At 33.4% G+C, this 24,222-nt stretch overlaps 1 protein-coding gene across 1 annotated transcript in view; it reads left to right on the forward strand.

Moving 5' to 3' along the window:
- Nucleotides 1-1,445: 1,445 nt before the first annotated feature.
- The window catches only part of LOC140447397 (uncharacterized), a 31,144-nt gene continuing 8,367 nt past the window's right edge, over nt 1,446-24,222 (forward strand). Inside the window, exons 1-5 of the mRNA XM_072540024.1 lie at nt 1,446-1,886; nt 2,414-2,458; nt 6,482-8,556; nt 18,031-18,253; nt 21,181-21,336. Coding sequence (XP_072396125.1) covers nt 1,571-1,886; nt 2,414-2,458; nt 6,482-8,556; nt 18,031-18,253; nt 21,181-21,336 — 2,815 coding nt within the window. The 5' untranslated portion in view covers nt 1,446-1,570. The remainder of the gene's footprint in view (nt 1,887-2,413; nt 2,459-6,481; nt 8,557-18,030; nt 18,254-21,180; nt 21,337-24,222) is intronic.

Genomic DNA, 24,222 nt, shown 5'->3' on the forward strand with positions numbered 1-24,222 from the left:
GGTATATTTAAAAAAACCGTTAAAAGGGCTACATCAAAAAACACAAACGTTTTCGGAATAATAATTCCATCATCAGGTTGAAAAGCAGATTAACATGTCTGAGCCACCAAAATATTAGGGTACAACCCTTTACAAAAAATTGAAGTTGGCACAAAATGTACATGTTGTTGTTTAAAAGTGAGTGATGTTTAATACTTTATTAGATTTAACTTCAGGCAACACATAACCATGCCTCACGTGAGTTCCAGAGTCCGGAGAGTAAACCTCTTCAAACGGCTGGTAACCGTTAAAATCAGCTGGTAACTGTGTTACCAGCTGATGTCCGTTTTCACCATCACTCACTTTTAAACAACAACATGTACATTTTTTGTAAAGGGTTGTACCCTAATATTTTGTTGGCTCAGGCATGTTAACCTGATGATTGAATTATTATTCCGAAAACGTTTGTGTTTTTTATGCAGCCCTTTTAAGGGTTTTTTAAATATACCTACATACAAAGATTAAACCTCTTTTCCTAATAAAAGGTTTTGGGGGTTAACCCCCCCCCCCTCCCAGTCACACTATTCCGACACAGTTTCTCATTCCTTACAAATTTTAAAGACTCAAAATAGAGGTAGGTAGCATAAAAACAATTTCGGCGCCCCACCAAAACCCCCCACAGGAAAATTCTGGGTGCGCACACTATCGTAACACTAAGCTTATTTATTGTTATTAAGACAACAATTTTACTTATTTTTATCTTAATTATTTATTAATAATTTAATAAATTTGAAATAATTTAATCTATTCTTTAACTAAAAGTACGAATAAAATAGTGCATATATTATGTCTGTGGTTACGGGGTTAATTTTTTCTATGCACACCAGATAAAATTTCGCTGAACCGCACTGGTTCCGTTTAAAACATGGCTGATTAATCGCATACCTGTCGCACATCCTGTCGCATACTTATCTTGACAAGCAGAGTGAGCATTCTGATTGTTTATTATTCTGTGACAAGAGAGTTTCGGTTGTTGTCAGAGATATGTAATATCTCTGGTTGTTGTAAAGCATCGAGTTTTGTAAAGGCTGCCATGCAGCTGTCAGTCAAATGTCATATGTGACAGCAAAATAATTAATTTTTTTTGTTTTATGTTTTCTTTCACCCAAATATAAATAATATATTTTATCTGGTTTTACCTAATACCTATATTACTAGCATTTAGCATTTTACTAGTGTTTGTGTATTTGTTCTAAATGTGTTGTAATTGCCATACGATAAATAAATAAATATAATGTCTGGTTTTGTACATTTTGGGTTTTAATTTTTTTTGACGAAATTAAAGAAGATTAATATTATAATTAATACTTAAATCATATTTGGGCTCTCACTTGATAACTCTCTGTAATAACTGTAGACTTTGTACTTTATTTGAGTTTGAAGTTTGACGTTATGTCACTATTCACTAAGTCACAGAAGAAGAAGTAGTCCCATTCCCATAACATTGTTCATTGTTGATTTTGCTGAAGGGAAAACAAAAAATTTAACGAGTTACATCGTTTTTGAAAATAAAATATATTTTTATTCTAGTATGTCGGATAGGAATAAAAGAGCAACGCCTAAATTAGAATTATCTAATGAAAACTATGAAGACTCATATGATAATATTTTTCCGGAAAGATTTAACTTGCAGGGCCAAAGGAAAAATAGTTTTGATGCTGAACAGAATAATAATTGTGGTAGCAAGCCAAAATATATTGGCTTAATGCATCCTCCATCAAGCACAGCAAATCTAGCACAGAATAGGTTAAGCAGGCTCAGACTTAACTTACAAAAAGATTTATTAGTTAAGCAGCTAACTCCTTCACCTCCCACAAAAAAAATTTATGATCCTGGTACAAGTAAGGGTAGGTATATTTTTTCATATTAGAATTTTGTGTAGCCAATTTATCTGAATGTATACCATAATTGTTGTATAACTATCTCGCAGCTTTGTTGTGCTGGAATCTATAAAGTCTAAATATTACTAAGACATCTTTATTTTTGAAGAATAGAGATACTTACAATTTTCTAAACAATATTCATTAGTATAGAGATGTTTTACTATATCTACTATTGATTATTGCTGCATCAAATGTTAGATTTTACAGAAGTGTAAATAATGGATTGCCTTTACGTTTTTTATTTTAAGAGTCTCTGATCCTAATTAACATCATTTGTTCTATATTTTAAAGCTATTTTTGTTAGCCTTATCACTTTATTAGCAATGCCAAATGGGATTGCATGCTTAAAGTATGGGGATAGAGTATTTTTGTTGTCTTAATTGTTTTAATATTGAAAGTTTTATATCGAAAAATATATCCATGAAAGTTTTGGAGCAAGTAGAGGATAAAAAAATAAATGTAGTATTAAGATATTTTAATTTTCTTTCCAGATCAATCCAATTTTCAGAGCCATAATGCAGACCAAATGGAAATATGTAAGTATATTATATTTTTTATGAACTAGAATAAGTCTCATATCTTATTCAAAATAATTGAAGATATAATAATCAATTTATAATTTGGTTTAATATATTGTCATTGCTAAAATTGTTAAGTGGGGCTACATCCATCATTTGTATTATAGTTTTGATTCAAGATCAATATCTGCTCAACTATATCACTTCTGTGTGCTGTTCTACAAGGCTTGAACCTTGGTCCTGTACTTTGTTAGTTAGGAAAATAACATTGCGCTTATGGAGATCAGTATTGCCAACCTCTCAGCCACATGATGTTATTAGATTGTTGATATATGACTCATCCCAATCAGAGCCGTATTCAGCACTGTGTAGTTGTAGTTAATTAATTTCACTAATAAAAGGATATGTATAGTTGAATACAAACTAATAACTAAAAAAAAAACAATTGGTGCTTTAATTTTATTTCTACCAACAAAACTATATGTATGACGCTCAGATGTAGGTTAGTTGTTGAGAACAACCCCATAGAACAGGTGATGCAATTCAGATATCTTGGCATAGATATATCAAGCACACACGACCCAGTAAAGGACCTAAGGAGTCAGATCAACAAAGCATCCGCATTGTCGAGATGTCTGCGGGAGATAGTCTGGTCAAATCCCTATATGCGCACAAATAGTAAAATTAGAATCTACAAGACTTGCATACGACTGATCATGACATATGGCATAGAAGTGCGCGAAGATACCAACAAAACGAAACAGATGCTAAAGGTTGCCGAAATGAAAACCCTAAGAACAATAGTGGGCAAAACAAGAAGAGACATGGTGAGAAATACAAACATTAGAGAGCATCGCAAAATTCAAGATATTGTAAGATGGGGAAGGCAGCGTATGAGGATGTGGTACAATCATGTAAGACGAATTGATGAGAATAGACTCCCAAAAATTGCCCTAGAAAACAACCTGCCCGGTTCAATACCTCCCGGAAGACTAACCTAAAAGATGGAGAGATAGTTGGCAATCTACCTCCCAGAGGCAGCTTAAGGATTAAACAGATCGAAAGATCTCCAAGAAGTAGAAGAAGAATTGTGAAATAGTTGAACAAAAATGTTACTCTGTCTAAAGTGACCAAAATAAAGAATTTATTAGATGGCATGAAATGTTTTCATATCTAAATTTTAAATCACTAGAAAAATTAATTAAAAACAATTTAGTTGATGCAATAAACAAGGGCATACATATTGGCACAGTAAATTTTTGTGAACCATGTATACAAGGAAAATTTTCAAGGTGTTCTTTTTCAACCAGGACAAAAAGTAATAGAATTTTAGAAATAATACATTAATAAGTGGACCAATCCAAAGCAAACAATTGATGGTTGTAAGTATTTTGTCACTTTTATAGGTTTTTCAAATTTTGCTAAGCTTTTTTAATTAAAAATAAAAGTAAGATTTTCAGTAAATTTAATAATATATTTAAATTTAATATTTAAATATTTGAGGTTTGTATAATCAAAATTTAATTCAAAGGTTTCTAAATTAAGGTGTGCCAATAGGGGTGAATATGTTTCAAATGAATATAGAAAGTTGTGTAAAGAAAATGGCATTCTATAAGATTATACAGTGCTATACACACCCCAACAAAATTGTAAGGCAGAGAGGATGATTTATGGAACATACTTTGGTGGAACGAGCTAGACATGTTATGAATGCTTCAATGGTTCCTAAGTCTTTCTGGGGAGAAGCTATAAGGCCATCACATTATGTAATAAGGTCACCTTCGGAAAGCCTGGATGGATACGTTGCACCAGCTGAAATATGGAATAATAATAAACCAGATGTTAGAAATAAGTTTTTGGGCGTACTTGTAATACTCACATTCCTGATTAATTAAGGAGTAAGTTTGATGATAAGGCAGGAAAATGTATAATGTTGGGCTATGCACCCACAGGTTATAGGTTGTGGAATATTAGCTAAAGACAAAATAATTATTGCCAAGGTTGTAAGGTTTAATGAAAATAAATTTTAATTTAAAGGATTGACAACACTAGATGAAGATGGAGAGGTTAAGAGCAAACATGGTGAAAGTACTGATAACATAGACAACATGGTAAAACAGGAAATAAACCACAGAAATGAAATAGATCAAGTTAGCATTAATGAAGAAGAAGTAAGAAATGTAGAACAGAGCATAAGTCAAGTAGAAGTTAGAGGAAGTAGAAATGTAAAGCCGCCAAAATGGCTAAAAGATTATGAAACATATATGGGTCTATGTGCCATGAATTTGGTTGAAGATGTGCCACAGTCATTTGAAGAAGTAAAAGGAAGGGATGATAAAGATTACTAGGTTAAGGCAATGAAGAGGAAGATTGATTCGATAAATAAAAATGGTACCTGGGACATCATCGATAAAAAACCTGTTGGAAAGACTATTTTTCATACAAAATGAATATATACCTTTAAACCTTTTGAGGAGAGTAAATGGGATACATATAGGGCTTGATTGGTAGTTCGAGGATTTGCACAAGAGAAGGGAACGGATTATGGAGAAATTTATTCTCCAGTACCAAAAATGTAGGGTGATTTTGGCTATTGGAAACCAATTTTCATTGTATTTCAGTATGTTGAAGTGAAGTATATAAGTTAAATAAAGGGGGATGAAACAATCGTCAAAATGTTGTAACATAGAAATTAATTCTTATTTACTTGAGATAGGATTTATAAGGTCTAAAAATGATTATTGTTTATATATCACAAGAGATGATAATTTTGCAACTTATCTCTTAATTTATGTAGACGACATAATAATATGTGGTCCTGATAATGATTTTATAAACTATATTGTAAAGTAATTAATGAAAAGGTTTGAATTAAGGATAAGGGTAAACTTAAATATTTTCTTGGTTTAGAAATAAAGTATGATAGAGATAAAGGTATTTTACATATTAGTCAGACAATATGCAGTAAACAAATCTAATAGATCCAAAATTGAATTTAACAAGCAGTCATAATAATACGATTAAACTTGGGAGACAATTAATATGTTGCTTAATGTATCTCATGTTGGGTAGTCGACCTGGCATATGTTTCGCTCTTAATTATTTCTTTAGATACCAAGACAAAGCATCAGATGAAAAATGGATTCATTTAAAAAGAATATTGAGATATTTAAAGGGATCTGAAAATGTGGGTTTGGAATATTGTAGGAAAAATGAACAGCAAATAGAAAGTTTTGCAGATTCTGATTGGGGAACTGACCAAATTGATTGATAGTCAGTTACTGGGTATGTAATAAAATTATTCGGAAATGTAATAAAATGGGTAACTAGAAAACAAAACTGTATAATTTTGTCAACAAAGGAAGCTGAACTAGTAGCTTTATGTGCTTGTTTTACAGAAAATTTATTTACCTATAAGAATTTAATTGATAACAAGAAAGTGAATCAATCATATGGGTTTAAAGTATTAATTTGTTATTGAGTATGTAGAAAAGCGAATTTTAGATTTAAGGTATGTATATCTATTCTAAAGAACAACAAGCTGATGGAGGCTTACCTATAATGAGTTTTTCCATATTCAAGAATTTTCTATGCTTGAAAGTTTTTTAACGAGGGAAAGTGTTTTGAGTCGTTAAAAACCTCCTTGTTGCTTCCTGTCCTTTTCCATTTACAAGAAAAAGAAGAAGAAACAGACTGATGATAGTTGTTGTTCTGTTCTGTTGTTCTGTAGTCCTAAATAATCCAGTAAAATAAACTGACAATAAGAGGGGTGTTGGGTTGATTGAATATTCAAATTGATAATAAAAGAAAATAAAAGGTTATGTGTCCAGTTTACGGATGAAAATGTAATAATGCATCAATAAGTGGATATAGGTTAAATTATGCACATATATCTGAGAAAATAAAACTCGGAGCATTTGCAATGGTTAGATCACTCTACAGTACAAAGTTTTCATCCTACCATTTTACTATTATTCTTTTAGATAAGATTATAATTATTGTTACATGTCATCTGTACTCTAACTACTTATTTTGTTCTAGTGTTTGGAAGCTGCAACAGTTCTCCAACAAGTTCTATGTCACCACCAGGAAAGAAATATGTTTCGCCTTTACTTAGAGACGATATAAGTTACAAACGCCGTTCAAATGATGCCTCTGATGAAGTGCCAAATAAAAAGATCCTTATCGATCCAATGATTGTACCAAAAGTAAGGAAACCTTCTAGCTCTACTTCTTCTGTTTCCAGTGGTTCACTGAATGAAACAACTCAAATAAAGCGTATAAAGTTAAATAGACGTCCTTTTCCGTTAGATGAATCTAATAAAAAAAGTAGCGGTGTTCCTAAAAAAACTCATATTTCAAAAACACAGAACAAAGCCGACAGGTTTAAACTGAACCGTATCCGTCGGACTACTGATAATCAGATTGAAACAAATAAAACCAGGATAGATCAGGAGGAAATGACAACAGATCAGATAGTAAATGATCTGAAAACTAGAGATCTGTCACCAACAAAGACTTCATTTGATATTTCTAAAAATCATATTACTGTTAAAGAATCTAATCCCATCATCAAGAGTCAATCAATTAAAGATTCATGCAACTCAACTCACCATACACTTTATGTTAAATCTCCTTCTGAGTTAAACAGTTTACATAACCTGACCAAATCTGATAGTATCCCAAGTATAGGTTCATTTCAGTCACACCAACCGTGCGAAGCCCTAAACAGTTCTAAAGATGATTCAATTGATTCAAATAGTACTAAGGATTTAAATTCATCGTCAGAGTATAGCGGAATTTCCCGTCAAAATACCAATAGGTTAAAAAGATCTGGCGAAGCATTGTCTAATTGTGTATACACTTTGACTCAAAATAGACTGAATAAAGTCCAAAAAGTTGTATTAGATACCACAAATTGCAATAACGATATGAGTAACCCACAAAACAACTGTCAAAGAAAGACATTTAAGTTAAATAGATTAGGAAAAAAAGGTGCAAAAACTCCACCAGATACTTCCGTACTTAATGCCGATTTCGAAGATCCGAATAGGGAAAAACAGAAGAGAAAAGAATCGAATAAGGATGAAACTAAGTTAACAGGAAGTAGATCAACATTTTTTGACCAATTAAGTCAGGATGAAACTACGCTAAAAGAAAGTAGGTCAACATTTTTTGACCAATTAAATAAGGACATAAATACTTTAACAGAAAGTAAATCAACGTGTGTTGATCAATTAAATAAGAACGAAACTAAGCCAAAAGAAAGTAGATTAATATTTTCTGATCCGATAAGTAAGGATGAAGCTAAATCCACTTATCCACAATTAAATAAGGACATCAATTTAACAGAAAGTAGATCAACATGTGTTGATCAATTAAATAAGAACGAAACTAAGCCAACAGAAAGTAGATCAATATTTTCTGACCCGATAAGTAAGGACGAAGTTAAATTCACAGAAAGTAGTCCTTCTAACAAATCTGAGAAAGTATCAGTACAAAGTCGACTAACACGCATCAAACAATCTCCAACGTCTGCTTCAAGTGGAGTTGATTATAAAAATTCTCCTCTAAGTGGAATATATGAAACGGAAAAATCCATTAGATATCCTTCAAACACAAGGAACAGATTGAGTAAACAACAGGAACCCAATTGTGAAAGTGACCACAAAAAGGAGAGCGTTAAAGTAATTCCGCCAAGCATAAATAACATTAAAATTAATATAGATACCGTGAAAAATAGCAGAACTGTTTTAAATTCTAGTAATGTATCGGAAAAGTTTACTTCCCCACGCAGACCAGCTCAAAGCGTATTTAAAAGGATTGGGAAATTTAGTAGAAACTTCTTAGAAAAAAGTGCCCCAAGTGTGCAGATGAGGCTGACTAGAACTGTTTTACGTAATAGAGACGCAGAAAAAGATCAAGCTTCTTATAAGAATAATGCTTTTACTGAAGAGTCGGTGAAGAATTTAAATATGTCATTAATGAATAGCGTTAACGCTGAGAAAACTCAATTTATTACTTCTTGGATTAAGAAACATCATAACGTTCCAGATGAAATAGATTCTGGTCTCGGTCAACTCGACGATGAAACTGATGATATGGAGTGGAGCAATGTAAGTAGGTGTTAGATCTTTACGCTTTTGCATACAGTTCATTATCAGCTTTTTCAATATAAATGCGCAGAAACATCTTGATCAAAAATAAAACAATTCATTTTTGACCAACTAAAAAAAAACATTTAGTATTTAATTTTGAATTAGGGGCCGTTTAAGTATTACGTAAGCTGATTTATTACAATTATGAGGCCCTTCCCGTATCAGTTGGCCCAACGTTAGATTGATAAGAAAATTAAATTTTAGAGAACGAATATAAAAGTGCAGCGTAAATTTTAGAAGTTTTAATGCATTGAACAACAATTTTGAATTTCCTAATTAGAGAAAATATTTGATAACGTAATGAAAACTATTGATTAAACAGAATGATAATAAATTTTAAAAAACGCATAGAATATTTAATACAAAAAAAATGTGAATGTTTACCACTGAGTTCATCATCATCATCTTAGTGCTACAGCCCTTAGAGGACCTCGACCTTCTCAAGCTTTCTACGCCATTCTGTTCTATCCCTTGCTTGCATTTTCCAGTTGCCGACTCCGATCTTATCGACATTTTGTGTTACCCCGTCCATCCACCTCAGCTTTGGTCTACCCCGTCTTCTCATTCCCACGGGTTGCGCTGTTAGAATCTTTTTTATCATGTTCGATTCAGGGGCCCGGGCTACATATCCTGCCTACTGCAGGCGGTTTCGCTTAATTATAGTGGTAATATCTTTACCACCAAACGTATGCTTGTAGATATTCTGCAGTTCAAAGTTATATCTACGCCTCCATATTCCGTTCTCACAGACCGCTCCGAATATCTTGCGTAGCACCTTTCTTTCAGAAATCGATAGAGCGGATTCATCTATTTTAGTTAGCGTCCATGCCTCTGATCCATATGTGAGAACGGGGAACGTTCATTGTTCAATACAGCCTTATACGAGTTTTTTGAGACAGACGTTTGTTAGCTAAGTACTTTGATAGACCATGATAACACCTGTTTGCAATTGTTATTCGCCTTTTTATTTCCTAAGATGTGTTATTATTGGAGTTAACCGATGTCCTTAGAAGTATGAACTCTTTGATTGCTTCGAAGTTTTGGTCATTGATGATTAAATCTGCGTCAACATTTCCAGCTCTTGTGTTTCTGTTAGTCGCCATGAATTTGGTTTTATTTTGATTTATATGTAACCCCATTCGTTCTGCTGCTGCTACTAGCTCGGTTAGGATTTCCGCAGTTCTCGCTCTGGTTCTTGTTATAATGCCCACGTCGTCTGCATGTGCTAGAATTTGGACTGATCTATTAAATATTGTTCCCCTGCTATTTAAATTAGCGTCTCGTACAACTTTTTCTAAGGCGACATTAAAAAGCTGACACGCCAGCGCATCTCCCTGCCTTAACCCCCTATGTATTTCAAATGGGGTTGACGAGTCGTTTTGAATTTCTACTGCTGATAGCATCTTCCCATTGTCACTTTTATCAAACATATGAGTTTTTTTTTGGAATTCTTAACTCATTCATAGCGTTGTAAAGACTTGGTCTTAAGACACTGTCATATGCCGCTTTAAAATTGACAAAAATATGATACATATCTATGTTAAACTCTTGCGCTTTTTCGAGGATTTGTCGTAGTGTAAAGATCTGGGTAATGGTTGAACGTCCACGCCTGAATCCTTCCTGATATTCTCCTAGAATCGTTTTGGTATAAGGCATCAATCTCTCGTGCAAAATGTTTGACAATATCTTGTATGCTGTTTACCAATGAGTTACATCCCCTTTATTTTTAATGACATCCAATTCTTCGAGACATAGTTTTTACCAAGTTCTGACAAAATTCTAATGTACACGAATCCCATATTTCTTGCAATTTTGCCTTCAATTCGTTGACATACCTGGCAGGATGTTTTCTCAAAGCTTTTTCATTTCGCACCACAAAGTCTCTATCGAGGACAAGTCGGGACTGTTAGAAACCCATTCCAGAAGTGGTATGCCATGATATTGCTATTCAATCCATTTTATACTCTTTTTGAGGTATGACAACCTGCGCCGTTCTGTTGGAAGACAAAATCTTCCGCTGATGTTAAATGGTGTTCCATAATCGGTAAAAGAGATTCTTCTAATAAAATATTCAAATATTTGTCTGTGTTTACAATCCCATCGATAAAATATAACTTTCCCACACCTTTAGACGACATGCTGCCCCAGATCTTAACAGATGCAGGAAATTTGACTTTTCTCTTCAGATAGTCGGGATGGAAAGCTTCATTTTTCCTGCGAATGATGCGACTCCTACTGTCTCCAACACACACTTCAAATCTGGACTCATCATTCCATTGTATTGAATCCCATTGCGTCTGAGTCCAATCTTTATGCTCTTTTGACCATCTTAGTCTATTTTTCTTTTGTTGTAATGTTAAAAGTGGCTTTTCCTTAGCCTAAAATAAAATGAAATTCATTGAAAACAATTCGTACTAATTTTTTCAACTATAAAACTTACTTTGTAAGTACCAAAGCGTAATTTGTGGGCCTCTCGGTGACATGTTGATCTAGAAACGTGTCTTCCAATAACGTCACTCTATAACACTTCAACTCCAACTCCATATAACTTGCTCGTCGATTTTTCACTATAACGCGTCTTAATCCCCTTCGACCTGCTACGGTTATTTTACTTTTTCGTACATTTCTAGGTTTTGTGACGACCGAAATTGTAGTTTTGTATCTTCTGACTATATTTCTTACACTATAGCGTGACAATTGCAACATATTCGCGATTTCTGAATTGGATTTTCTCCAGAATTAAAAAATCTAATAATGATTGCACAAATTTTCTCATCGACAACTTTACCTCGACCCATTGTACAATCCATAAAGGCAAAAAGCTTTACAATACTACAAAATACATTTGACATTAACTGACAATATTATTGTTTTGATGTCATTTTTCCATAGCTACCTCTGGATTTAACGTAATTATGAAAAAATCAACATATGTTGACATAACTGAATGCATAGCCAAGGTTTAGTGAATTTTTTTTATTGTTGAAAATAAATAAAAAATCCATAAGGGTAATGTTTTTAATAAATATTCATAAAAATGCCATATTAAATAATATGGGAACATGCATAGTATAATTTGTTCATGGTAATTGACTTAAACTGTAAATTCCATAAGTGGGCCAACTGATATGGGAAGGGGCTCGTATGTACCTCTTATCTCCCTTGTCAGCAAAAGTAATCAAAGCTCTTACTCCCCCTCCATGTTACTTAAACATTATTATATGAATTTTTCTTTGAATGTATTCCGTTTTTTTATTAATTCATGAGCAGCAGTTATAATTATAGAAATAAAAAAATAGATTTACGATAGAGGACTTTAACGCACATAATATTCAATTAAACAACTTTATTGACAATTTATTTAACACAGAGTAAGGTACAAGTATTATAATCTTAAGTAATATTAGGAACAAAACAAACATCTGTTAAAATTTTGGTATACATATTAATTGAAATTAACAGTCTTCAGTCAATGACACCAGAATCCCGAGCTATTCAACATCGTGATGTTGTAAATTTTGAATAATGCATATCAGTTCATTAGCACGACGAGCAGCGGTTCTTACTGGCCTAACTTTCATATCAGTGTGCGTGTTAACTTTTTTTTATGGATCTTCTCGATGATTTTAGTGACTTAAAGCATGATAAATACAACACGTTTTGCATGTTCGACATAAAAGCTTCAATTTTACCTTCGAACAAAAATAATCGTAGTTCATTTGCAGGAAATCTTTGAGTGAATCAGTTAAGCGTAGAGCTTAATTGACTGGAAAATTGAGAAATTGCCCTCCGTCATTCAAAACTAAGTCATTAACTGTTTGTTTTACTTTTAGTGGAGTAGGACGAAACCTGTTGTCTAGTAATCTAAATAGACCATTTCTTGGATGACAGCATTTTGTTTCTACATCTCTGATGCTTTCACTCACATGCTCTGAATACCATTTAATGTCTGGAATCAGGAAGATCTTGTTCGCTTGGCTCAACATATTTTGCAATAACGTTCTAGTCATCAATTTCCATTGAACTCCATACTTCAGCTAACACATTTCCTGCAAACTCGAAATTATATCTTTCTAAACGTTCATTAACTGTAACGCCACTTTCAAATACATATACATGCATACATTTGCGAGCAAAAAGATTCGACTCAAAGGTAAAATAAGTTATACCTATTTTTTGACTACTCTGTTTGGCCAGTGTATATCCACATATATGTAAAATTAAAAGTAAAATATCGCAAATAGAAGTAATTTTTATTGCAATGACGCCAATATATATAAAGTTAGTAAGTAAAGAGCATAATAAAGATAACTTAATATTGTATGTGGGAAAATATGTTATGAATAAAAGTCATTACTTAATGAATATAAAAGTAAATTAACATCAAAAAATCAAAATTAATACTGAGTATTTTCTCTTCTTCATCTCTTATGTTTTTATTAAGTTTTTGACTGATTCCTGAGGATTCGCTTCCTGAGGATGAGGATTCTTTATCACTTAATCAGATTTAATGAAGTTTTTAGTTCCACCACTCTCAATTTGCATAAAATAATTGTTTTTTGGAAGTTCTATAATAGACATATTTTTTTTGCATTAGTTGTTTTAAATCAAAGTAAAACACAATATAAAATTACTAATTATAAACTACAATTCATCGAGTGAGTCGATTTTTTTGCTCGCAAGTATATATATATATATATATATATATATATATATATATATATATATATATATATATATATATATATATATATATATATACAGTATGTTAATTTTTGGATTAGATATTGCAAATACATAAAGCGATAAAATTGCCTCGTACGAGGTAATTGTAATTCTCCGATCCCCTCCGCTCCGACACCTAGACTCCTAGACAGAAAACGAGAAAACCATTTAATAACACAGAACAACGCAAGTGGTATTCAACTCCACCTGTCGATTTTTGTTTTGCTTACGTACACCCGGTTCATTTCTTGTGACATAAACTCGATAAAAATACACTGACTATTATAAGGCGGTGCATTTGTATCGGTTTTTAATAATGTGAACTATTTTTTATGGTTGAATTAAAAGTAAAAGCGCATTTCTTTAAAAATATAAAACAAAAAATATTGAAAAAACTCTTATTGAAAATACAAAATAATTCCCAATAGAATAAGTAATAATTCTTTATGCCCTACAGAAAAGATTCAGATGTAAGAGTTTCTGCTGTAATAGAATTAGAGACTTCTTTTATTCTGTTTCTTTGTTCATCCAAATTTTGGGCTCTTAACCTCAGGATGATCGTAGATGGTGCTTTTTAAATGCACCCCAAAAAAAAAGTTCATGGGTGTAAGATCTGGAGATCGCGCAGGCCACTTAATATCACCTGCTCCACTGATAACTCAATTCAGTTGAGTGTACTAGTGTAATATCTAATTTAAAACTTAATGTACTGTCTATACATGTATATATATATATATATATATATATATATATATATATATATATATATATATAATATATATATATATATATATATATTATATATATATATATATATATATATATATATATATATATATATATATATATGTTGTTACGCGTGTTTTTATATTTTCCAAGTTTTGAAAATAATTTTGTATTTTATTAGTAAGGAAGTTAATGTTGTACTAAATAGTTGTACTATTCCTGATAGTAGTTTCGGTTTATTTTTTTTTGTAGAACTTTGAAAGAACATAGTGTTTTGTAACTCAAAAAAAAATATTTTTGTTATAAAAAATAAAAAAAACGTTATGTCAAATTTTTATTGTTATTTATAAGAATATAAAATATTATAAACGTTCATATAATAAAATGCATTACTTGTACCTGGAAATAGAGCAATACAGCTTAAAACTATTAATTTGGTTCCATAACGTCGACCTCAACATCTGCGTCTGGCAGGGGGTACTCGTAATGAGTGTTATCACCATAACTCAAATTTTTGTGAAAATCAAGTCAATATGACGGAAGGAAAGGTATCAGTGATATAATATCTTCATACTATTTTCGATAATAGGTTTTTGGGTACTACGTAAAGCTGGTAAAGAATCAGGCAATTTTAATGTACCTCTTTTTTTCGTTTATGATCAACGACTCGAAAATCTTCCTCAAAGTTTTGCTTGTAATATAATGTACCAACATCGCCTTGCCTGACTTGAAAATGAACTGCTGACGAAATTAGAAACGCTTCTTTGTTTGTAGTAGGTTTCTGTTTAACAAATGGTGCAGACGTGTTATCGTAGAGAATCTCAAAATTTTCGACATATCTGAAACCTCCATTGTACCTGATATTTATTTGAGCACTGTCTAATGAACTGCTGCAAGTCCCAAGGTGTCATAATTTCCAAACAACCCAGATGTTTACGTTTTCGTTCAGTTAAAGCATGGCAGGTGTCTACTTCCATGTCAGTATGACTTTTCAATAAGAACTTTAGATTTATTACTCTGGCGATGGGAAATTTCCATAGTATTGAGTATAAAGCCATGGTAAGCGCCATGTTTTTGTTCTGGCCTTAACAGTTATCAGACCATATAATAGTTTTTTCAGTATTGCCAATATTATTGCAAATCCACTTAACAAGCGCAGACGCCAACTCGTTCCCCCCACAGCCACTCTTACTTTCGTCCCACATCATACAGGAGACGATACCATCAGAAGCATCGCGGATAGTGAAGTTAAGGGTCCATAGTTTTATCTTGTAAAATGATAAATCACATGACAGTAAGGGTTTTGGAAGACACTTCTGTAAATCACAAATTATTTAGTTTGTTTATAGCCACTTCAGCGTCTAAGTCTTTTTCTTTTTGGTTCTTTCTCTGCTGTAATGATTCTCGTAGGTTGGAATATACGCAATGTGCTTCCTGACACTTTCCTTAACCATTTCAGGTGTTTTAGTTAGTGGTACATGTTTTTCTCTTCTATCGGGTTGAATGAGACCCCCTGCCAAGCGTTTTTTTAATGCGTTGAGAACAACGGTATTTGAAATACAAAGAGTATTCAAGAACATTTTCTTACAAACATTGATCTTGTTGTTTCTAATATTAAAACTATAAATCAGAGTACAGTATAATAACCTGCCACATCCGGATCAATGTGGCGACCGACCGATCCGGATATGAAAAAATCCGGATATTAAGATTATTTAAAAATACGTAGCTGTAAACGGCCTGAAATTTTTACAATATTTAGTTTATAGCGTTTTAGGCATCTAATATCAGGACTAAAATACAATAGATACATACATTACATAGATAATAAAGGTAAAATAAAAACCTAAACATTATAGGGTTTTCAAGCTGTATTTCTGGTCTTTTTCTTTTTCTGTTCTTCTCAAAACTGTATTTCATCCCCTTCATTGTCTTAGTTTATATCATCATTGTGGCACATCATGTTCAATATATCGCCGTCTGTTAACAGAACGAATTCTGTTCGTCTGCACTCAACCACTTGTTAACATCGTCTTCCTTCATTTTTTCACATCCCGGCAGGTTCTTTACCAGTTCAGCGATCTCTTCTTCGTTGAAAGTTTCATTGGTACCTTCCTCTGGTCTTTCTCCCGTCCACTGTTTTGTGGTCTAACAGCTTCCTCCATGACCTTACCATTGTTGTTGGTTTTATGTCATCCCATGCTTGTGTCACCCACATCACCACATCCAACATGTCCACTTTTTTTAGAGTCTCTGTAACGTTTTCTCGTTCATCTATTCTAGCAATCAATGCCGTCAGTAACTTTCGTAGATAGATACGTTTTATAGATTATATAACACCTTGGTCCATAGGCTGACAGAGGGATGTCACATTTGGAAACAAAAAATACACTTTATTTCGCCATCTTTTAGTTCTTCTGGGTCGGGATGAGTGGGTGCGTTGTTCAACAGCAGGACTGCCTTTCTCGGTAGATTATTTTTTGCTAAATGTTTTTCAACCTTTGGTACAAATTGATTGTGAAACCACTCTTTGCTTTGGATAGAAGACTGTTCATCCAAGCACTCTTTTGTTGAAGGTACCAAACTGGCAGGGAAGAAAAGTCTCTAAAGCTTTTGAAAGCCCTAGGTTTTTTTTTGACTTTCCGATAAATCCTAGAGGGAGTTTGTGAGATCCTGTAGCGTAGCTGCAGACCAAAATTGTCACTCTTTCCTTTTTCTTCTTGAGTCCTGGTGCACTGTCTTTTTGTTTTGAGGCCAGAGTGTAGATCGGCAGCATTTTATAATTGAGACCTGTTTCGTCACAATTTTAAAGCTGGTCTCCGGTAATTCCTTCTTCTTATAGTAAGCTGTGCAAGGTCTTTTTGAAGACTTCGACAACTTCTGGGTCAGCAGCCAGTCTCTCACCACATATCTGTAGCTTCTGCACACCGTAACGATTTTTCCAACTCTCCAACCATCCTTCACTTGCCTTGAAATCATTATCACCTCCAATTTATTTCTTGAAGTGTAGGGCTTTTTCTTTTAGTATAGGCCCTGAGATTGGTAATCCCTACTCCCTCCTTTGGGTGAACCAAAGATACAAACACTCATTGATATGGTTATTACGGGCGTTTTCATCATTTTCAGTTTCTTTATCCCAGTTGTTGAAGCCTGCGATGAGCACCATTTTTCAATTTTGTTTTTAGATTTTTTCCAGTCACTCACAGTGCTAGTCCCTACACCCATCTCAACAGCAATCTTCTTAGCCGTTTCACCAGTATCTAACCTCTTCAACGCACGAAACTTTTCTTCTATTGTTACAACATTTTTCTTCCTCTTCTCGGCCATATTACCACAAAAACGATGGACAAACAACGATGCCTTACCTTCTACATAGTTACGTTTACGTTGGTTTTTTAGCCAATTTTCACAATTTACACGTATCCGTTCTATTTAATTGATATTGGTTTTTATTTATCAGTTTGGATATCATCGGATCAGTTTACACTCTGATCAAAAGATATCGAATTTTTACCGTCGAGTTGATATAAATTTTATTTAAAAATTTATAATCCATTCTTGGTAAATCGATTTTTTCCATTTTTCCCCCTCTACGAGGGCGGTTATAGGGCTAAGCCTTGGGGTAAAAGAGGTAAACTTTTTTGCCTCTTTTTGGCCTCAAAATTGACATTCTCAGCAAAATTCAGCTGGTTCGTATTATTTTTAGATGTCAAAACTCTGACGACTGGACTATTGCTCTGGGTTCTGTTTTGTTGTCATATTTTTTTAATGATTTTTTGTTTTACTATTACCGGGCAATGTTCTTTGTTAGTTGAAAATAAGAAAAGATCAACTTGAAATTGTTTCAATCATTTGAGTTGAAGTTACTGTTTTTTGCTATAATCACTGTTTAAGCTTTACGCTTTACGCTTATTTCATTTAGTTATAGTTTTTATTCGTTAATTAGGTAATTTCACTGTCAAGAATGACTTAACTTTATAGGCCGAAGCTGAAACTGATGTGCTAGACAATCAAGCGTTGGATATAGATATGGACTTACCGATGGGGACAGATGCAAAGTCCATCAAATCTTCAATTATATCTGAGGATAACAAAGAGGAACACACCAAAGAAAAAGGGCGGTATTTGTGCATAGTGGTAGATACTAATGTTTTTATTTCAGATTTGATGAAAATTAGGGATATTATCGAATTAAAAGTTTCAGGTAAGAATAGAATATGATACTACGAGATTGATTGATAATTATCTGGTTTAACAAGAAAACGCAAGCTTTTTTTCGAGAAAAACCGGTTTAAGTTTTATTAGTACAGTCTTGTTCTCAATCAACATACTTATTGTAATGATATTTCAAGTTGGAAATGCCTTCATGTAAAGCACAGTATCAAAATTGTAGAAAGTGATTCATATTTTCAATGTAGACTTTTGCAGGTTTTTAGGGGAAAGCAAATCGACGAGTCAAAGTTTCGCGGTTTTGGGTGGGTGCGGTTTTTATAAAAAAAATAATCAGGATTTTAGAACGCATTGATTGTCATAAAAATTATTTTCTTATTTTATAGATGCCTTAGATGAACAAAACTAGTCCTTCTTAAATATATTTTTTGGCGAAAGCCCTTTATCCGTTTAAATTAATAAACTTATGACTGATTCAAGGATTAAATTTAATTCATATTGCCAAATGAGATTTAATGACTTGGCATTAAAAAAAGGGTCGTCTATACTTCATCTAATTTACATACCGTTGCACGTCATCGGCGTCATAGCCCGTGACGTCACATGATACCAACACGAAATATTTAGGCGGTAGGTGTGTTCTTTTTTAGAATCACTTTGCCGAGTACACTGGCATTACAGCCACTAGACATATTTTATTATATACTCCTAGAACTAATATTTAAAGATTTCTATTAATGTTAACTTAAAGAAATAGACAACAATATGTTTCATTTAATTTGTATAAATGCATTATAAACCGTTTTTATGAAGAACATTTGTTCGGAACACACTGTAACTGTAATCGAACGAAGGTGAAATTTTGGCATAAATTGGTAACACTTATTTGACAGTTGCGGTGTTGACACTTTTTGTACTTTATTATTTTAAATTTTAAAGTGAATACCTCTTGTTTTATATTTTTACCTATTTAATAAAATCTGTTCTTTTTAGAACAAAATTAGTGTGTTTTTATTTCAAAAATGTCACGTAAGAATTTAAATAGTCGTTGTAAAGAGTATAATAATAATTATGTGACCTATTTGATTTAAAATGGATTCAGGTTTTTTTTGATACTTTGGCAACTATGTCAACTTCGATCTCTGACGTAGATAATGACGTGCAACGGTTTGTAAATTAGATAGTAGTAGTAACTTTTAGCACATGTAAAACTGAAACTTAAGTACTTAAACAATTCTTGGTACGAAACAGTACTAGTAATAAATGGATCATCTTAACTGAATATTTATTTCCTTCTTCTTCTTCTAATGGCGCTACAACTCTTTGTGAGTCTTGGCCTGCTTAACAATGTCCTTCCATTCTGCCCTGTCGGATACTTTCCTTCGCACTGCCTGATGTTCATGGTTTTAAGATCCCTCTCTACGTCGTCTATCCATCCAATGATTATGCACAATCTACATTATCAGGTCTTTGTTATTTTCAACTAGTTTTTCTACTTTAGCTAATACGGGACCGTTTTTGCCAAACGTAAATACGGGGCTATCGTAAATTTTACTACTCCATAGAAAAAAGCCTATATTTTTTTATTTTGAATTTTTTATTCATTATATAGAAAAAATTAAGATTCTCAGTCTAAAAACAAAAGCATACAATTTTGAAACAAACATATTTGGGTATTTTTAGGAACATAGGGTATAGACGTCTCCTCGGTGTTCTCCGCAAATTGGCTTCTTGCACTCCTTGCAATAGTTGGTGGTCATACGTCTTTTTTTGCTTGGACAGTAGAAACAAGTCCCCCTCTTCTTTTCCTGGGTCATTTTTGCATCATCTTCTTTAGTTATGTTGAGGATTTCAGCTATGTCTTGGCGAATATTTCGACGTAAACTGGCGGTGTTGTATCTGTTTAGCATCCATGATTTTGCAAGACAAAGGCTTAACTCAATCATATATATTGATGACTGAAGATAGGTTTTTCGCTTTTCTTTGACAATTCAAAGTATAAATTACGTAAGAGTTTATGGTGGCCATATTTATCATTCCATAGAATACGCATAATTGCCATCTCCGTGTTTTTCTGCTGGAATTCATATTAGAACACATGTTCGAGGGTGTCTACACCTGCTTTGGTTTCATTATAGTTATGAATTATGGATGGCTTGCCAGTTTATGGGACGGATTATGGGTCTGGATCACTCTCTTCTCCGTTCATAATACGTGCCACTTCCTCCTTCAGACAAAAACTTTGGATTTGACATCTTAATAAGGAAAGATCAATGTATTATATAGTATATTATTGTAATTTTTTGTTACTAAAACAGTCAAAATCCGCATCCACGACTACAAGCGTTTATAGCCGATGCTGACCGAAGTTTTGAATACGCTTACCATGTTTTTGAATATTTCGACATCTAGGACGAAAACTTTAAACTATTTTGGACAAGCTTAAAATTCAACAATGTTTAGAATACAATATTCAGTATGTTTGGACGTATTGAAACTTTTTTTATATTAATTATATATAATCGTAGATAAACGTTGTCGTTTTAAAGTAAGTTGATTTCAGAACTAAGCAGTCCTAGTTCTGAAACATACGAGCAGTCTGGAAAATGAATCTTCACTGATTAAAACATGACACATTTTTACATGCTATAAACGCTTGTAGTCGTGCCTCCGCACTGGCTGTTCCGAGACACAAGTGTCCTCAATTGGGGAAATCGTTAAAATAAACGAGAGTAGGCCGAAAAGTCCGATGTTTTAGAAACGTCGTAAAATTTACGAATGATCCTTATTCTAGGGTTAATCTCTATGAACACTAGATTTTGGTTCTCATGTTCCAGCTATAATGTTTTTGTTTTTATCGACAGGTCTGTTTGTTTTTTGTGAGATGTGTTATGTTTGTCGACTTTTTCATGTACCTTTTTATCACAAGTATGATTATTGATTGTATTCCTTCAACTTTAGGACCAGTCAAACCTCTTGTTTATATTCCGTGGATGGTTATAACAGAGCTCGATGAAATGAAAGACCGACCAGGCGATAATTCGTTGAAAAATCGAGCTCTTAATGCCAGTAAGTGCATTAACGAATTATTAAACGTAAAGGAACCCAGAGTTAAAGGTAAGAACTAATTATACACGTTAATAATCAAATATGTAATTATTTTTGAAGAATGAAATGAATTAAAAATTTATTTTTATCAATTTTTATTTCATTTCACACTTCACATAAAAATTGTTGTTCTTTGCCGTAAAAGTAGAAGTAGGGTCGTTTAAGACATCACCATCTTTGCGCTAAAGACGAAACAACACGCGTATAGGTTTTTAATACAAAAATAATGTTATATCATTTAATATTTACGATATTTAATACACTCGCGATCATAAAATCCGGGTCACCTTGAAAATTTCAAGTTTCTGGAATATTTTTGCCCCTGGTGCAGTAATAAACTTTTTTTTAGGCTAACGTATTTTTTTATTTGTCATCAATGTTTGTTTTGAAAGAAAAAAAACCGGTTTTTTATTGTTTTTATTGAAAAAGCAGAAAACAAACCAAATTGTTGATAAAAAAGGAATACGAAAAAAATGGAAAATACAGAACGTGGTAAAATGTCAGTGAAATTTCAATGACTAATATCGTGTATTGCCTCCACTTGCTCTAATGACCTCTTGCAGACGACGGGGCATACTCTCAATTTTTCTCCGGATCACATGTTGTGGTATGTTATTCCACTCTCTCACTAACAGATCCTTGAGCTCCTGTCCGTTGTTAGGGGTTGAATACTTTTTTTCAAATCATCCCAGATATGTTCGATGGAATTCAGGTCCCGAGACCTAGCTGGCCAGGGTAACCTCGTAATTCCAACCTCGTCCAAGTATTGCATACTAATCGTGGCAACGTGCGTTCGCGCGTTGTTCTGCATAAAAACGACGTTTTCTCCAATCATTGCCATGGTATGCATAACATGTTCTTCCAGAATCTCCGTAATGTCCCTTCGTGCAGTTAAGGACCCATTTTCGATGAAGGGTAATTCTGTGTGGAAGTAGGAAGATATACCTCCCCAAGCCATGACCGAGCCTCCACCAAATGGCATTCTTGGAGCAATGCAAGCTTGTGAAAATCATTCACCGGTTCTCCTCTTACACGTCCATCGGATCCAATTAGGCAGAAACGGGATTCATCTGAGAATAACTTTTTGCTCTAATCGTTAATTCCCCAATGCGCGTATTGTCGAGCAAAAGCTAGTCGTGCAACTCAATGCGCCAGGCGAAGTGGCGGTCCTGTAGCCATTACCCGAGAAGATAGTCCAAAATAACGAAATCTCCTGACCGTTGCAACGCTAACATTGCGATTTCGTACTTCCTGTAGACGATTTCGATGCATAATCGCAGTTGAGGTCCGGTTTCGTAAAGCCTGAAACACAAGAAAACGGTAATCTCGTACCGTGGTGATTCTTCTTCGTCCAGAGCCAGGTCGTCTGGATAGCAAATCCTTCTCCTGAAAGTGTTGAAGCACTCGTTGAACCGTAGAAAGGCTTACGCCAACAGTTCTTGCGACTTGCCGTTGAGTGTGACCGTCTTTCACAAGCGCAACAATTTGTGCCGTTTTAACAACAGTCAAGGGTATTTTGGCAAAAAATAAACAATAATAAACACTAATAATGGCACTAATAAACACTAATGGTGGCAATAATAAACGTTTGTTCGTTGCGTTTGAACAGAAAGTCGAAGCACAAATGAGACATTTAAAACAAGCGGCAGTTACAGGTACCGTCCATTTTGGGAAGTGTGCGCTTTCTCGCGAAATCGGCACTATTGAAATTATTTGTTGCAAAGGAAACCGCAAAGCCGACAACAATTCCCAGAAACATGCATTAGTTTGTATTTGTCTTATTATTATTTTACGATAAAGCTCGTTAAAAATGCAATATCGGTGATTTTCAAGGTGACCCGGATTTTATGATCGCGAGTGTATATTCTAAATTCTTTAACTTACATCTCTTTTCATCATTTAAATGCAAAAAAGACCCGCCACTATTTCGTTTTTGTTCAAAATAATCTATTAAAGAAAGACTGATGAGCTGTTTTGGCATTTTTCAAAAACAATCAGAATACACGACAATTAGTTTTTAAAGCTATTAAACTATATTTAATATGTATTTATAAATACATTTGTTTAAACAAATCAAAACAAACAATTCTTACTATAAGATTGTAAATTGTCGACAACGTCGTAAACATTTTTGCCAATCCCCCAAATACCATTGACGTTCCAGTTATACCCATATCAGTGGCGTACGATTGTCTAATCTGTTTAATTAAAATTATTTTTTTTTGTGGAATATTAATCTTAAACAATTGTTTCATAATTCACGATGAAATTTTTCTTATTATAATACCATTTTGACGCCTTGTAAGATCGAGCAGTTCCGTATTGGTGTCGTATAGTTATGTTATGGAAATTTTAACTATAAGTGACGTCATTTTGAATAAATGTGTTGAGGAGCAGGGCGGTGTGAAATCTCACCGTAATTTTTAAGTCTCACAAATCACGTAAATGATCATACTTGGTAATTTTAATATAAATTTTAAAATTGAATCTGACCCTTCTTTTGATTTCAAAATCTATTAACATCTTTTGGTCTAAAAGTAACTGTAAACGATTATACTAGAATCACATCCGAGTCCAGTAGTTGCATCGACAGCATTATGACAAATTATTCTGAAAATATCTACAGAATGGACGTATTTGAACCTTTTCTGGTTTACAGAATCTTAAACGTGTTCTAGCTAGTACAAAGATGGACTTTTTCTATGATATTAATAATGATCCTGATTTTTTGACCATCGTTCTTACCGAAACTTACCGAAACAACAATATTAAAGCATTTTCCACTAAATAAATACGACAAACTGCTAAAAAACACCCATGCAAGGGTTTAATAATAAATTAAGGTCTTACAGATCTAATCTTTCTCTTATTAAACACATTGCAGATGCTAATAAG

Source organism: Diabrotica undecimpunctata, chromosome 8, assembly GCF_040954645.1.
Source record: "Diabrotica undecimpunctata isolate CICGRU chromosome 8, icDiaUnde3, whole genome shotgun sequence".
In the NCBI taxonomy this organism is placed as follows: Eukaryota; Metazoa; Arthropoda; class Insecta; order Coleoptera; family Chrysomelidae; genus Diabrotica; species Diabrotica undecimpunctata.